At 48.6% G+C, this 15871-nt stretch overlaps 1 protein-coding gene across 4 annotated transcripts; it reads left to right on the top strand.

Moving 5' to 3' along the window:
• Positions 1 to 1170: 1170 nt before the first annotated feature.
• Positions 1171 to 15623, top strand: TMEM275 (transmembrane protein 275). Of its 4 annotated transcripts, XM_057430719.1 has the most exons (3): positions 7708 to 8278; positions 9316 to 9588; positions 12304 to 15623. In XM_057430719.1, exon 3 carries the CDS (start codon positions 12378 to 12380, stop codon positions 12936 to 12938), a length of 561 nt encoding a protein of 186 aa, XP_057286702.1. In that variant the 5' UTR covers positions 7708 to 8278; positions 9316 to 9588; positions 12304 to 12377; the 3' UTR covers positions 12939 to 15623. The 4 variants fall into 4 exon arrangements, 3 of the variants coding, with proteins under 3 accessions (XP_057286703.1, XP_057286702.1, XP_057286701.1); XR_008975088.1 differs by lacking the exons at positions 7708 to 8278; positions 9316 to 9588; positions 12304 to 15623 and adding exons at positions 1171 to 1362; positions 7026 to 7699; XM_057430720.1 differs by lacking the exons at positions 7708 to 8278; positions 9316 to 9588 and adding an exon at positions 1171 to 1362.
• The last annotated feature ends 248 nt before the right edge of the window (positions 15624 to 15871 follow it).

Below are 15871 nucleotides of genomic sequence, written 5' to 3'. Positions count from 1 at the left end.
GGGCTGCTCTGAATCTCTTCTCTGCCCAACCTGTAGCTGTGCCTGGGATTGCTCCGACCCAGGTGTACGACCTTGCACTTGGCATGGTTAAACTTCATGAGGTTGGCATCAGCCCACCTCACAAGCGTGTCAAGGTCCCTCTGGATGGCATTCCTTCCCTCCAGCGTATCAACCGAACCACACAGTTTGGTGTCATTGGCAAACTTGCTGAGGGTGCACTCAATCCCACTGTCCGTGTCACTGACACAGATGTTGAACAAGACTGGTCCCAACACCGATCCCTGAGGGACACCACTTGTTACTGGTCTCCAGCCGGACATTGAGCCATTGACCACAACTCTTTGTGTGCGGCCATCCAGCCAGTTCTTTATCCACCGAGTGGTCCATCCATCAAATTGATGTCTCTCCAATTTAGAGACAAGGATGTCGTGTGGGACAGTGTCGAACTCTTTGCACAAGTCCACGTAGATGACATGAACTGCTCTACCCCTGTCCATCAGTTCTGTAGCCCCATCATAGAAGGCCACCAAATTGGTCAGGCAGGATTTCCCCTTAGTGAAGCCATGCTGGCTGTCACCAAGCACCTTGCTGATTTTCATGTGCCTTAGCATGCCTTCCAGGAGAATCTGCTCCAAGATTTTGCCAGGCACAGAGGTGAGACTGACTGCTCTGTAATTCCCCGGGTCATCCATTTTCCCCTTCTTGAAAATGGGGGTTATATTTCCCTTTTTCCAGTCATCGGGAACTTCACCTGACTGCCATGATTTCTCAAATATGATGGCCAGTGGCTTAGCAACTTCATTTGCCTGCTCCTTCAGGACCCACGGATGGATCTCATCAGGTCCCATGGACTTGTGCACGTTCAGGTTTTTAAGATGGTCTCGAACCAAATCCTCTCCTACAGTGGGCGCAAGGTCTTCATTCTCACAGTCCCTGCATCTGCCTTCCAAGACTTGGGTGGTGAGGTCAGAGCCTTTTCCAGTGAAGACTGAGGCAAAGAAGTCATTCAGAACCTCAGCCTTCTCCAAATCCTGTGTAGCCAGTTCTCCCGAGAGCTTCTGGAGGGGGCCTACATTCTCCCTTGTCTGTTTTTTATTTGCTACGTACCTGTAGAATCATGATGTAGAGTTACCAATAGGCACCCTATGTGGTTTTGTCTCTTCCAGATCAACTATCCTTTGCTCTGATCTGGCTAGCAGAGAGGACCATGGTGTGACAGAGGAGAATGAGCTGGGCGTTTGCCTCCTGGGTGAATAAAGCTGCATAACTTCAGGCCTGCTCTTCAGTGAAGCTGCTTGCTAATTAGTTTGACAGTGGGAACCTTTGAGAATTAAACACAGGAGACATAATCCTCCCTGCAAGGTAATTAAAAACATTTGCCCCTTGCTGATAACTGACCCGCTGATTTTCTCCTGCTTGAGAAAGCGCCATAGAAAATTACTGTACAGTTTGTGAAGCAGGACAGCCGCTGGCACAGCTGTTTCCTCTCTGCTAACTTGCTTCAGCTCAGTATTTTCCGAGGGTGCTATAGGAAGAGGAAACTTGTTTGAACATCTGGAAGCCTTTTTTATTTCTTTGTGTGAAGGGGAAAAATGATTTCTAGATTCTTTAAAACAAGCAAACAAATAAAACCCCGAAGAACCTCAAAGGTGCTATGGAAGTAGATTGCCTCATCTAAAGGGTAAAGACAAAGTTTTAATGATGCTGGAAGATCCCCATTCTGCTGAGATCCTGCTGAGATCCCCATTCTGCCCAGGGCCCAAGTCCCAAGCAGTGTGGCATGAAGACAACTTTTGTATCTTTCTCAGTCTATCTCCCAGCAGTGTCCTGTTCTGATTTCAGCTTCCTCAAGGCTGTGTGTGGGGTCTTGGCATGAGTGGGTCATTCAGGAGAGGTTGGGCCCATGCCAGGTCACGCTATGAAGGGGTTCACTGGGCTCAGCTGGGCTGAGTGCTCTGCGAGCACTTGAAGGGAAGCTGCCAGCACCCTTAGGAGGTGCAACCCGATGAGGAAATACAGGTATTCTGGCTGCAGTCTTCAGCTAAAACGGTTAACTGGAAGTGAATTGACCCCTGTTCTGAAGAGGTTTAGTGTATGGGCATGAGCAGGTATGGGGATGGGGACATCTGCTAACAAAACAGCTGGCCAAGATGCTTTAGGTCATGAAGATAGTGCTATGCATGATGAGAATGCTCCCAGGAAGAGCAGAGTGTTGTGGTTTAAACCCAGTCAGGTAACTCGTTCACTCACTCCTCCCCTCTTCTTTCCCTCCCCCTACTCCCAGAGGGACGGAGAGGAGAATCAAAAAGAATGCAACTCCCATGGGTTGAGATAAGAACAGTTTAGTAACTAAGGTATAACACAAATCACTACTGCTACCACCAGTAATAATGATGATAAAGGAAATAACAAGGGAAGAGAATACAACATTTCACCACCAGCCGACCGATAACTTGCCCCCCCCAGCCCGACCATGCTCTGACTGATGCCTCCTCCAACCCCGCAGTATCCCAGTCTTTCGGCTAACTCCCAGTTCCATCCTGGGCAACACGTGCTATGGTATGGAATACCTCTTTGGTCAGTTTGGGTCAGGTGTCCTGTCTCTGCTTCCTCCCGGCTTCCCCTCCTCCCTGGCAGAGCATGAGGCTCACAAGGTCCTTGGCCAAACCAAAACATCCTTGTTATCAGCTCTGTTCCCGAGCTGCAAGTCAAAACACTGCACTGCACCAGCTACCAAGAAGGAGAAAAATGACTGCTACTGCTGAACCCAGGACATTATCCACCCCTTATTCCATACCATTCACGTCATGCTCAGATCCCACATTTTCAATATACCATCACTCTTATCTCAGTGCACTCTTATCTTAGTGCATGGACCAGTCCCTATAAAGCTGCTGAGTCCATCTGGTCCATGATGGCAGGCTCCATCTCTTGTAAGTCTTCCAGAGCAGGAGAGACTGTGTGCAGTGTTCACACTCGTGAATAACCTGGGCAAAGCGTCCATTGCTAAGTCCACCCCTCGATCATGAGTCCATCTCTGTGTTGCATCTCTGCTCTGATGGCCTGAAGTGCCATGGGCCCACCAAGCTCAACATAATTCACTGTCCCCTTCAGCAGTTTCTGCAGCTTGTTGCTGGGGACTCCATACAGCTGCCTTCCATCTCTGATGCTTCCAAAGCACTGGAGGGGCCCAGTGGACTAGATACTTGCCCATACTATCCCACACACCCTGCCACTCATGGCTGTCCAGCCTCAGGGAAAATCTCTTGGTCCTCTTACATTGTCGTTTGACCCCAGACAAGACCCAAACCTGACTCTGCTTAACTCTTGAAATCAGTCGTGGGCAAAACACACTCTGTATGCGTGCTAGCATGGTGATTCCCATCACGGTCAGCAAACAAGTCTCAACAGCATTAAAAGGCCATTCAAAAATTTCAAAACTCTCAAATGTAAATGGTCTGGGGGGACGACTGGGAGGGTAAAAGGATGTCTCCTTCACAGGTTGAGCACCTGAGAAGGAGAAAAAAGATGTGTAATTGCTAAGCACTTCTATTATATACCTCCCAAAGTATAAAGGTGGTGACCACACTGGGAACATAAGCCAGATCAGTTTCATGATCAATGATTCTATTGTATTACAAGTCATTACCATAAAGTACAATGGGACAAAAACCTTAGCCCAAGCCCCACACTTGAAAAACACTAATACAGCCAATACCGGATGGACGTAAGGTACAATATACTGAAACTGTGAGATCAAGAGGAACAACCTTGAGAGCCAATAAATCAGCATTGTGACGAGTCAGATCTGTTCTTATCTCAACCCCTCGTGCCCCACGTTGGGCGCCAATAAGAACTGTCGTGGTTTAAACCCAGTCAGGTAACTCGTTCACTCACACACCCCCCCCCCCCCCCCCCCCCCTTCTTTCCCTCCCCCTACTCCCGGAGGGACGGAGAGGAGAATCAAAAAGAATGCAACTCCCAAGGGTTGAGATAAGAACAGTTTAGTAACTAAGGTATAACACAAATCACTGCTGCTACCACCAGTAATAGTGATGATAAAGGAAAAACAAGGGAAGAGAATATGACATCTCACCACCAGCCAACTGATAACTTGCCCCCCCAGCCCGACCATGCTCTGACCCATACCTCCTCCAACCCCGCAGTCTACCAGCCCTTCCGGCTAACTCCCAGTTACATCCTGGGCATGACGTGCTGTGGTATGGAATACCTCTTTGGTCAGTTTGGGTCAGGTGTCCTGTCTCTGCTTCCTCCCGGCTTCCCCTCCTCCCTGGCAGAGCATGAGGCTCACAAAGTCCTTGGCCAAACCAAAACATCGCTATCAGCTCTGTTCCCAAGCTGAAAGTCAAAACACTGCACTGCACCAGCTACCACGAAGGAGAAAAATGACTGCTACTGCTGAACCCAGGACACAGAGTGAAGTAGGAAATATCCCTGATGAAACGTGGTGTGTATGTTGGGGATTGCTGTTGTCCTGAGGGAGATTACGCATTAAGTGTGGCTGCCAAGTCTCTCTGGTCAGAAAAGCAAGTTTTGGTCTACATTCAGAAACAACAAAGGCTTCATCCTTGACATGAGAACAGTCATATGGGATCAAGTAAAAATATCTATCTTGCCTATTATTCTTCCTCAACAGTAGTCAATAGTAGAAGCTTGGGTTATATGGGCCATGACACACCTAGAGGAAGCTTTCCTCCTCAGGCTGTTCCCAGTGATCAGAAACATTGGGACATCATGAAGCTGCAGCTGGTCTCTTGTGTTTGGCAGGTCCAGTCCCACCTATGTCCTGGGTCTGAGCATGTGAATACTGTTGCTGTCCACAGTGAAGTCCTGTGATTTTAATTATACACTGTACAAGGAGGTGTCTCCTTCTTGCGTTTGAATCTCCTGCACAGTCATTTCACAGCTGCCTCTAGGAATGCCAAACACTTTTTTACCTCTTTCTTTCTGTACCTGATGTTACAGAGAGGTAAGAATTGCTGAAGAAATTGGCCTTGCCCTCTTGGAATTGCCATAGAGAGCACAGAGCCATAAGAGAGCAGACCCTGAAAGTGCAAACTGTCAGGTGGACATGGTGGCATTTAGAGTTGGTTTGGAGCAACAGCAGATTCAGTCTGGCGTTCCCTTCCCTTAAGAGGCAATTAAAATGTAAATGCAGAGAGAGATGCCAGTTCTGGAGACCTCGTGGAAATCTGCAGGGGGACGTTTCGGCAGTGACCTTTGTCTAATGATCTTATTGGACCATAAACTTCCAGGCATTCTCTGTCTCCCACATGCTCCTTGTGTGATGGGTATGGCTCAGCAGGCAGCATCATGGGCTGCTGCTTTTTCGGTCCTGTTGTGCTGAGGAACTGGGCTGTTGGCATGCTGCAGCTCTAGTAGACATGGATGCTGCTCACACTTTTTCAGTCCAGTGTTAGTCCCAACCAAAAACCCTGTGAAAGCATGGATCATTCTTATCCATCCCACCTGTTTTCAGTTATTCCTGCAGAGAGAAACCCCAGAAAGCCAGCATGATATCTAAGGGCTTCATATGTGGTAATCACCACCCTGACCTGCTTCAGACCAGGAGGTGGTGACACTGCACCGAAGCCCAGCCTTTGTGTGTGCAAGGCTGCCTGAGTTAGGTTTCTTAGTAATTAAACCAGAGTCAGTAACCGACAATGGGAAAAGGCAATTTTGCCTCTCATTCATAAATTTCTGACTTAAGCTGCTTTCTGAATTCAGCAGGAGCTGGGAACAAACAGCTTCTCCCAGAGGAATATGATTTCTAGTCATCTGAGGATTGGGATCTTGCTTCTAAAGGAGGCAAGGCTTCCAGGTCCTGGCAAGTTCGAAATTAGGAGCCATCAGTCTGGCAAAACCCCCTTGCTAAATCATGAATGCTCATGAGCTATCAAAGCTCTGCAATGCAATGATTCTGCTTTGATTTATACCAGTGGGAAATCTAGCCTTTAAATTTAGTTCTTGAATTAGCAGTTGTTTTAATCACATGAAGGCAGTCTGCCAGGTTGTCAGGGCCACATATGCAAAACACAGAATGATTGCTTCAGTGGAGCCTTAAATATCTAATGTTTTACTAAGGCCTTTTTATTGGGTTTATGGACCATTAGCAGAAAGTGTGATGGGGAGTCATGCAAGAGCCAACCTGAAGCGGGTGCAGCCTTCTTCATGGCTTCCTCGTGCGATTAAGGACCAGCTCACAGGTCATTCAGTATTAATTGGCTCCCTTTGGAGCCTGAGTGCTTTATGAATGCTATTATATAAACTGATAGCAGGGGACTCAAATCAATGACCCTGGAGGTCTCTTTCCCTATTACAGCCACTGTTCCTAAATAACATGGCTGTTTCTGCTGAGCTCTATGAAACCACATCAAGAACAAGTTCAGCCACTCGGATTTCTACCCAGCAACAGTCAGCAAACACTAAACACCAGTTCTGCCACAGGTGGAACTGTCTCTTCCAGATGTGCCATGTGGAGATTTTCTCTAGAAAATGCTCCATCGTGTGCTCTCCCTCACTTTTCTGGTAGGGATGAGGACACTGAGCCAATTTGAACCTCATGTTACAGGGCCAGGGAATCCCTAGAGGAGATGCTGCATCTCTGGAAAGGCCTGAAATGAGGTTTCCCAGTTATTTATTTCTAGAAGCCCAGGCAGTCAATTTTTCTGACCAGCAGTGCTTTTCTGATACCCCGCCCCGGCCCTAGTAATACAGTGTGCTGCTAGCATTACCCAAGCTAAGGAGAAAACAGAGTTGTGTTCCTCAGCAGGGGCGGAACCCCTTTCTACAAAGCTTTTTTTTTGCCTGAATTTCTAGGATGGCCTGTAAGTAGAAATGCAACGTGATGCAGTAGAGAATGCGGCTGTAATAAGAATACTTAGGATGAAGTAGTGCCTGGAGAATAGAGAGAAATAAGTGTTCATTCCTCTTCAGCGATTTCTCTCTCTGACCTTTGTTTTTCACTGTCTCTGTGTTACTTTTCTCCTTCTCTCTCTCTCGAGATCCTGAAAGCAGTAATTTAAAAAAGAGGGGAGCATGATTCATGTTCAATCAGCTTCAACCTGCTTCGTACAGGATTCTTCTGCAATAAGCTGGAGAAGAGCTTCTGTTTGGTTGTCACTGGCAGCATCCAGGCTGGTTACAGCAGTGTGGGCATGGAGAGCAGATAAGGGCATGTGAGCCTCAGCACCGCTTAAGCTGTGGAAGGATTACCTGCACTCCATCCAGTGCACAACTTGGAGTTTGCCTTGTTTCCTGCGGTCCCCAACTCTGCAGACAGCGATTGTCTTGTTAATACGGGTGCTGAGATCTTGGCTATGATTGAAACAGGGTCTAGAATCAGGCATGTTTTACGTTTAAGCAAACCTGAGATCTGTTTGCCTCGTTAAAACAGTACTTTTGCATATGAAGACCTGTTTTGTTTGGATTTGTGAGCTCCCACACCCTGAACATTTACATGTCTGGGAGGTCCTGTCTCAGCATCCTCACTGCCGACCAGGAGTCACTCCTGCATCCCTCCAGCATCCAAAGGCGCCCGGACACCAGTTGTAATTCGATTTTTATTGCTCAAAATGTGCTTTTCTACCCTCTTGCATTTAAGAGATCCCTTCCTCTACAGCAAGCAGGGAGCCCGCATCTTACTCCTTGGCATTTAGCGGTGCTGTTCGCCTCCTCTCCCCGGCTCTTTGTTCCCCGGCCGGGGCTGTCCCTCTGCGGAGACCGGCTCCGGGGATTTTCCTGTGTCCGGGGGGGAAAAGGGGGGCTGTTCTGCTCCGGGCACCTCTGTCAGCTGAAGGGGGCGGGAGCTGCAGCCCTGAAGTAGAAAAGGAAGAGGAAAAGAAAGCGCGGGGAGAGGGTGAGAGCCCGCCGGACGGTGGGGCTGAGCCCTGCTGGGGACCGCGGGAGGGAGGAGGAGGAGGAGGAGGAGGCGCGAGAGGATGCAGCGGGGCAGCGATGCTGCGTCTGCCTGAGGAGAAGGACATCATCCTCGGAGGGGAAGGAGGGAAGTGGGGAGAAGGCGGCCAAGCTCGCACAGAGCCCGCTGAGCTCTCCCGGGGCTCGCCTGGCACCCGAGCAAAGTTTGCCGAGCTCGGTGAACAGCGGGGAGGAGGCAGGTGAGATCCTTCTCCCAGCGCTTCCAGCCCTGGCTATGCTGGGACTAGCCATGGCTTTGTCATCCCCGACTAAAGGGTGAAGGAAGACGCGGGGCACCCGCTCTCTCCATCACCTTCCCCGGCACCACGCTCCAATCCAGGTAAGCGTCCTCCCCTTCCAGGCACTGAGGCTCTGCCTGGGAGTTTCCCAGCACTTTGCCCAGGGAGAAAGTCTTGTGCTTCTCCTGATAGCTAAAGGGTGGGTGGGTGCGTGTTTGTGAATATGTCTGTGTGCGGGGGGGTGGTTATAGCTGTCTGACTGCAATTTCTGTTTGCTGATCACTGTCATTATTTCACTGTGCCATCACACCTCTAGAAAGGAGATTCATCTGGGGTCTGTCAAATATTTTGGCTGTGTTGCTGCTGTGAGACAGTGTGGAAGGATGACAGCTCGATCCCCCTCTACAACTGAGAGGAAAGCGTGCCTAGCTGTGCATGCTGCTGGTGCTGCTGGTGTGGCATTAAATGATGCTCCTGAAATGCTGGCTGAATATTATCAGTATACCTCTCAAGCTCTAGGAAGTCTCATAGCTGTGAATGAAAATCTCTCTCTGTTCCCCTGAGAATACAGGGAGGGATGGATGTTCCCCTAGGAGTCACTACAGACTCTGGATTCCCATCACTCTAGCTTGGATATGCAGTGCTTGTTTGGTGTGTAGTAGTGCTTGGCTGCAATGCATTTCAAGATGAAATGTTTGAGGAAGAAACCTAGACTCTAACTGATAAGAAAAGAACCTGTTTCACACAGAGAGCCCAAAGAGAACTTTTTTCACTCCTGAGGTAAAGGAAGTTTGTCATTTTGGACAGTATAATTTGGCTGGAAAATTGGTCATTTTTGAACCCATTAACTTGGCTGAAGTAGAAGGTAAAAGCTGCCAGATGTTCTCAGGCAGGTTAGGAGTGGGATGGAGAGGGACCTTACTGCCCACAGCATCAGCCTGTGCTCTAGGATATGGCAGGAAAACAAAGATGCTTCTGTTGTACATAGCAATCAGAATAAAGATGGACTTGGGGTTGTTGCGGGGTCTCATCAGGCAGAGGATGGTATAAGGCATTATGTGGCTTTGGTTTGTTTTTCGCTTTATCCTCCACTGCTTTGCTGGTTTTCTCATCCCCATATCATCTGTTTTTCCAACAGGAATCCCCTGTGTGTAATCCCTGATGTTTTATATGGAGATTGAGACAAGAGCAAACCATGATCCACTTTGTTCCCAGGCCAAACACACTGTCTTCTATGTACTCTTGGTTACCCCATGGTGTTTGTGCAGGTCATGTCCTAGCTTTGTGATGGTGCTGTCTCCCAAGTTCTTCTGTCCCCAGGCTGATGGGAGAGGTCTCTACTTCAGGCAGGGTTCCTTTGGATTCTCCAGTGACTCCACTGCTTTCTGCTGGGAAAGGTCCATTATCATATGTAGGTGCTCCAAGCAAAGAGGATGGGGAAAGGGTTTTGTCTTGGACGTAGCATGGCAAGAGCCCTTATGATGCAGCTGTAGAAAAGGGTTTGACAAGCTACAGAACTGCTCACACGGTTTAAATAAGATCTCAACCCTGTCTCTATTTTTGACCACTCCAGCTAGCTCTGTCCCATGGTTCTGAGTATATCTATATATGTATATGTATATATGTACCTCTATATATGTGTATATATATGTATCTCTATATGCACAATGTGAATGAGGCAGACTTAGCTCCCTATGTTTTCCTCTGATGCCATCTCAGCAGGTTTGGTGTCTTGCTCATTCAGTTACCACCAGGTTCTTTTATTCCTCATCTAAGGGAGTGCAACACAAACCTTTGGATTCATTTTGCTATACCTTCACTCTGCAGGCAGCGTAACAGTCCTTGTGTAAGACCTGTCCCTTTGAACTGACAAACACATGTTTTGCAGTCATAGATGTATCTAAAGAGTTCCAGGACCCTTTTGTGCAGGCTGATACTGATATGTTCCCAGACACTCAACCCAATAGGCACCCTAGGATGAGGACTCCTGGCAAGTTACTCATCCCTGCTTTAGCCACAGATGTTTATTTGCAAACTTCCTTTCTTCCCTCCTCACCTTCCAGGAGGCAGGTAGCTGCCATTGCTTGACCAGCCCCTTGGCACAAGCTGGGCCATCGCATGGACCAAGGAGCAGCCAGTGCCTCCTTCCATTGAAGCTGCAGGGTGAGAGTTCTCTGTCCTTGCATCCCTATTTCTGTACTGTAGATCTGGTTCCCTCTCCTTCTGGGAAGCAGCCATGAACGCCTGGGAAGCTAATGGTGACAGTACCCACACTGAGCCCAGCTGTATCATTCTCTCAGGTCATTTATCCTTCCAGAGTGGATCTGTGGCTCTCTTTCACCTGCTGGGATAAGCTGTCCTTGGATGGGCTGCCCTGGTTTATCACTGTCAAGGTGTCTTGTCTCCCTCTTCCTCTGGGGAGAGCCCAGTGAGGATTTTCCCAAGCTTAACCCATAATGCTCACAGAGCTGTAATGATGAACAAAAGTTGCCAGGTAGAGAAAAAGAGCTACTAGGGACTGTGCTGGGTGATACTGCTGCAGCCTTGAAAGCAGCCAGACACCAGCATAGTCTCTCTGGAGCAAGTACAGATGACTACTGACAGATGTGATGGGCAACAGGTTGAAGTTCCTCTTGGAAATCTCAGTGGGAGCATGACCTCTGGTCTCTGCCTTGGCTAGGAGCAGAGGCAGCTGGCTTGTTTGTGCATCCCACTAGAGCCCAGAAGCTGTGATAGGAGGGAGAATACTTGCAGGGTAGAAGCAAGTGAGTGCTGAGTAGTCAGGAGGGAGAAACCCAGTGAAGTGCTTTTGTTATATGGTTTAGCCATGAGGACCCACACCGTTCCCTGCTGAGCAGTTTGCAGTGGGAAAATGTATGGTAAATGGAGGGGAAGAGCCATGCTGGGGTGTTTGCAGCCTGTATCTGCCTAAGGTTCAGACTGGCATGCAGAAGAGCTGGGCTGAGAGCAGTGTGTGTGTGTGTATGTGAGCCTTTAACCAGAAGCTATCTTGCTGCTGCTTCAGGGCTGGTGAAGGAAGCAGAATCAGGGCTCCAGCTCACAGCAGTGTGCCAGGACTCCCAGGCAGAACAAAAAGACACTGCTGGAGCAACATGCGTGTGTATTAGCCTGGCTAATAGAGAAAATGCCCCTTCTCCATTGCACACCCTCAGTTCTCTGGAGAAATCTTTGCCTACAGAGACTCCTCCCCAGCCAGGCATCCCTCAATGAGGAAGGATTTAATCCTTCCGTGTGCCTGTCCCTGTCAGCTCCAGCTGATGTCTCACTGGATATGAGCTTCACTGCAAGTTCACTGCTGCACTTCATTCAGGTCCAAACAAAAGCCCAAGCCATGGAAATGAGGTATGACACCAGATAGAGCAGCAGAGCTTTGCCTCAGCTGGAGCTGCAGGAAAATGTTATAACCTAGGAAACATGTTGAAAATGCCATTTCTTGCTGGTCCAACTGCAATGTTTGGCATTGCATGTTTTAGAGTGATGAGGGGGCGTGATTTGGTGGGGTTCTTTTCATGTAGTGGCTGCAGAGTGTTAATAGCACAACAATGATTCTTGGCTCTTGCAGTGGAAACCTGTGTGGTACCAGTTTTCCTCCAGCAACCCTTCTGAAAGTGATTTAACAGCAGAGGAGGGGGAGAAGCTAGGGAGTGAGGCAAGGGGTAGGAGAGGGCAGAATGCTATTGTTTGCAATCAGGCTGGGAAGAGAAATGCTCTCCTGTCTGTAAAATCAAAGGCATCACCAGCAAACTGCTGGCAATCTGGCTTCTAGCAATTCGGCTTCCCAGCAAAATACAATGAACACAAAGCCAACTCTTATCACATCCAATAATCTCATCCATGGAGAACTGCTGTTGCCATCCAGGGCTATGTGTTCCTGCTTTGTGTTCTAGGCAAAGGTCGTTGAGCACACTGGGCTCAGTTCCCCAGCCTGAGGCTGACTGCATATGGGCACCATAGGCAGTGAGAGCCCTTACTTGGGAACAGGCTTGGATCTCTATTTAGTTGTTGGCATCAGCACAGAAGATGATGCTGGTCATCATGAACTGTGGTGGAAAGGTGCCTTTGGTTCATTGCTCTAACAACTGCATGCTTTCTTGTTCCTCTCCAGGGATTTCAAGGCAGCAGGAGACCAAAACTAACCTCAACACAGTGTACATCCTGTGAGGACTGAAGTGACCTCTGATGAACCTCAACATGTTCAGTGAAAAGAGCAGCGCCTCTTTGCCCCAGAAACCCATCCAGAAAAAGACACGACCTCAGGGCCTCCCCTCCCCTGCCCTCTGCTGTGCTTGTGGACTTTGCATCATGCTAGCAGGGATCAACATCACCTTAGTGGGAGCATTTGCCTTTGGGACCTTCATCCCCATGAACAACCCTCCCATCATCATCGGACCCATCTTGCTGGTGGTGGCCTTCACGTTCTTCGGTGCCTGCTGCATCTGCAGCCGGAGGCCCCCAGCTCATGGGGCGAGGAAATCCAAACCAGGTTCCAACATTGGGCTCATCAAACCTGGCAACACAGCCTTTGAAATTGAAACTAGCGAGCACACGGTGCAGGATACCACTGCTGTTCAGCTGAGCCCCACAAATTCCCCCATCTCCTCAAAGAAGTCCACTCCAGTTCATGAGAATGCAAAGGCTTGCAAGCTCTTCACCATGGAAGGCAATGGACCAGTGGCCAAGTATACCGCAGGAGGAGAGGCCATACAGCTCAACTTGCCCAGGGACCTGGCTGCATCCTAAACCCAGGCAGAGCTTTTGTTAGCAGCCAGCCAGATGCTGCAATGGGTGGGCTAGAGATCCATGATGTGCCATCGGTCAGAGATGTGGGGAAGCTGCTTGTGAAAAGCCAGCAGACAGACGGGTTTCTCTCTGAATCAATTGAAGGGAGGTGGATGCCACAGCAGGATAATTCTGAATTTTTGCTGAAACATGCCCATTACATGGCTTTAAAAAGAAAATTGATTATGATGTTGTTGTGAAAGGATGACTCTCAGTTCCTGGGAATACACCGGCTTTTTTTGGGAGTGGATAGGAAGAGGTGAATGAATTAATTTGTCTAGCTTAATGTGGAAATGTGATGGCTGGAAGGAGGGGCTACACGGGGCTGACAAATGACAGCTCTTTCTTCTCAGAAGTGAAGCAATTCTTGAACATAAAAGAAGCAGGAATGCAGTAAATTACAGCTTGCTGCCACTCAGTCACAAGAAGATTTCAGCATTTTTAGTGCCAGGCTTTTTGGCAGTAGGGACAAAGCTGTGTGTTTGCTATCGAAAAAGCAGTGTGAAACAATCTCCCCTCTGTTGAAAACACTTGTCCTGTGTTACCTTCGTTCAGGTGACTTTACCACCCATTCTAGGAGACAACAAATCACAAGGATCACCATTAGCACTGGTATTTTCCTCTTGTTTTAATCAGTTTGAGCTGCAGCCGTGCTGCTCAGTGCAGTATGTATCTTGGAAGGTCAGTTACACTGAATCCTTGGGGAATCTGGAGTAAGCAGAGATTGGCAGGAAACTGCAAATGAAATCTTTGGACAATGTGTGTACTGAGTGCTAGACAGCTTCCTTCCCATATTTTTGTGGGAGGCTGGCCTTGGACACACACCAGCTTGGGAAAGGGGCCAATAACTGTATGGGCTTTAGTATAGTTGTGATGGAAGATGGTGACTCTTATTTCCTTCTCTGAAGTGTCTGCAAGATCCATTACACAGAGCGGGCAATCGGCAGTAGATCTCCTTGCTGCAGGAAACTGGCTGCTCAATGAACTCATGAGCTTGCAAAGCAATGGGATGAGTTTGCAGGAGAGAATTTATCGAGAGCTGTTCAGCACAAAGACAACAGCTCTGCCTCGGAGGAACCCTTATGTGATGCATTATTGCTGCAAAAGCTTCATGTTCTTCAATGGGAAGATGGTGCTGTGCTAATGGGCCTTTGCTCTGACTCCTGTAGTGGCTGTTCACTTGTTTTGGAAGATAAGGGATTGGTGTGGGGAAGGACAGTGGTGATAGGCAAGACCAGTATGTGGGGAGGTAGCAGCAGGAAAGTGGGTTTTGTGTAGGAACGGCTGCATAGATTCTCTGTTAATGGAAAACCTCAATTTGAAATGGGGCTCTTGGGACTTTGAGTGATTAGGAAGTCATATGGACACAAGAGTGACCATACCAGATCATTCCAAAGGCCCAGCTAGCCTAGCATCCCGTTTCTGGCAGGGCCAAGAGCAAGGTCTGAAGAGCATGAAGACAGCAAAACCAGGATGTTGCTTGCTCAAAGTGCTCTCCCAGCCTCCATGCTCCCAGCTATTGCTTAGGTGCTTCCTGATCTGGAAGTGATAGATTGCTTGAAGGTAGATGAGTGTCTATGGTCTGGTCTCTGCACAATCATCTCCTTTAGAGCTCATTTTCATGGGTGAGCTCTGCCTCCAGCATCGCTGCCCTTTGGCACACAGGAACTGCTGTACTGAACAAAAGGCTCCCACGGTTTTTTTCCTGCTGGTGACTGCTGTATCAATTCAACAGAGTAGCTTGATGATTTGGGTTTGATTCCCAGCTTGCTGTCTCACCAGCCTTTTGGGATGGCACACAACAAGCTGGAAGTCCTTTAGGGGCTTTGTCCACTTGAATACAGTTACCGCATCACTTTTCTTTGAGTATCTGGAGCCAAAAATACAGTAAAATCAAGTGGTAACCATACAACTCCTTTCCCTGCTTGCTCAAGGCTTGAAAACCAAGTCTGGGGTGTGCATACCGGCTTTATTACAGCTACACCACAAAATGCTGCCAATGATGGGTAATACAATGGCAGACCCCATGCAAGTAGAAGGCAAAGGCCCCTTGGGCAGGAATGGGGGCAGAAGTGAGACTTTGAAGGCCAGCTACGAGTTTAGTGTGGTTCACACTTGACTTGCAGCATCACAGTCAGTACCATACAGGGAACACTGGCACAGCCCTGGGACCAGGCACATCCCGTGCTGCACGTGCAGGTTGTCATAAAGCTAGTGTTGCTCTGGGAGCTGATGCCCTTGGGACCAAAGAGACGACAACCAGCAGAGATGGTACCTGGGCAAGCAGAGGTGTAGGACCAGCGAGATGCTGATCCCTGGTGTGGTGTGTCTGTATGCCAAGCCATGACCCCAGCCTCCTGCCCGCACAGCTAGGTGGGCATGGGAACAGCTGCTGCCTTCTGAAGCATGAATGCCCTGCTTTTGCCTTTTTCTGTCTTTCAGGGTTCCCGTGTCTGTCTGTTGGTCCGCCTCTGTGATCGGCTGTAATGTTGTTGTAAATCTCATGCCTCCTTGTGTAGCAGGAGACAGGGAGTGTTTCTTGTTCTCCAAGTCAGCGTTTCTAGTGTGAGTCTTTTTCTAAATGACTATTTCTGTGTGTGCAATGTGGAATTTGGAAACGACAGACCCATTAAATAATTGCACTCAGTAAGCTTGCCGGTTCCTTCACTGTACCAACCACCCTCTCCCTCACCCCAGGACTGTGTATTACCCAGGGCTGTCTATATTCATTTTGCCATGTGCTCCTCAATCTCCTGCTTGATTTTCTAGACAGTGCAACTAGCTGCAAGGAAAAAGAATCCCGAAGAATTCATGTTGCCCCTTGAATGACATTGATACTTGAAGCCCTTGTTGCCTAAACACACGTCCCACCATGGACTCCCGCTGTCATTGAT

The sequence above is a fragment of the Pezoporus wallicus genome, unplaced genomic scaffold (genome assembly GCF_028554395.1).
Source record: "Pezoporus wallicus isolate ANWC-B61680 ecotype Strahan unplaced genomic scaffold, APGP_CSIRO_Pwel_v1 contig_10084, whole genome shotgun sequence".
Lineage (NCBI taxonomy): Eukaryota > Metazoa > Chordata > Aves > Psittaciformes > Psittacidae > Pezoporus > Pezoporus wallicus.
This window is presented reverse-complemented; position numbering and strand designations above follow the sequence as displayed.

Bases quoted from the DNA above. Each gene is read 5' to 3' on its own strand.
- TMEM275 (XM_057430720.1), top strand. From the start codon at position 12,378: ATGAACCTCAACATGTTCAGTGAAAAGAGCAGCGCCTCTTTGCCCCAG.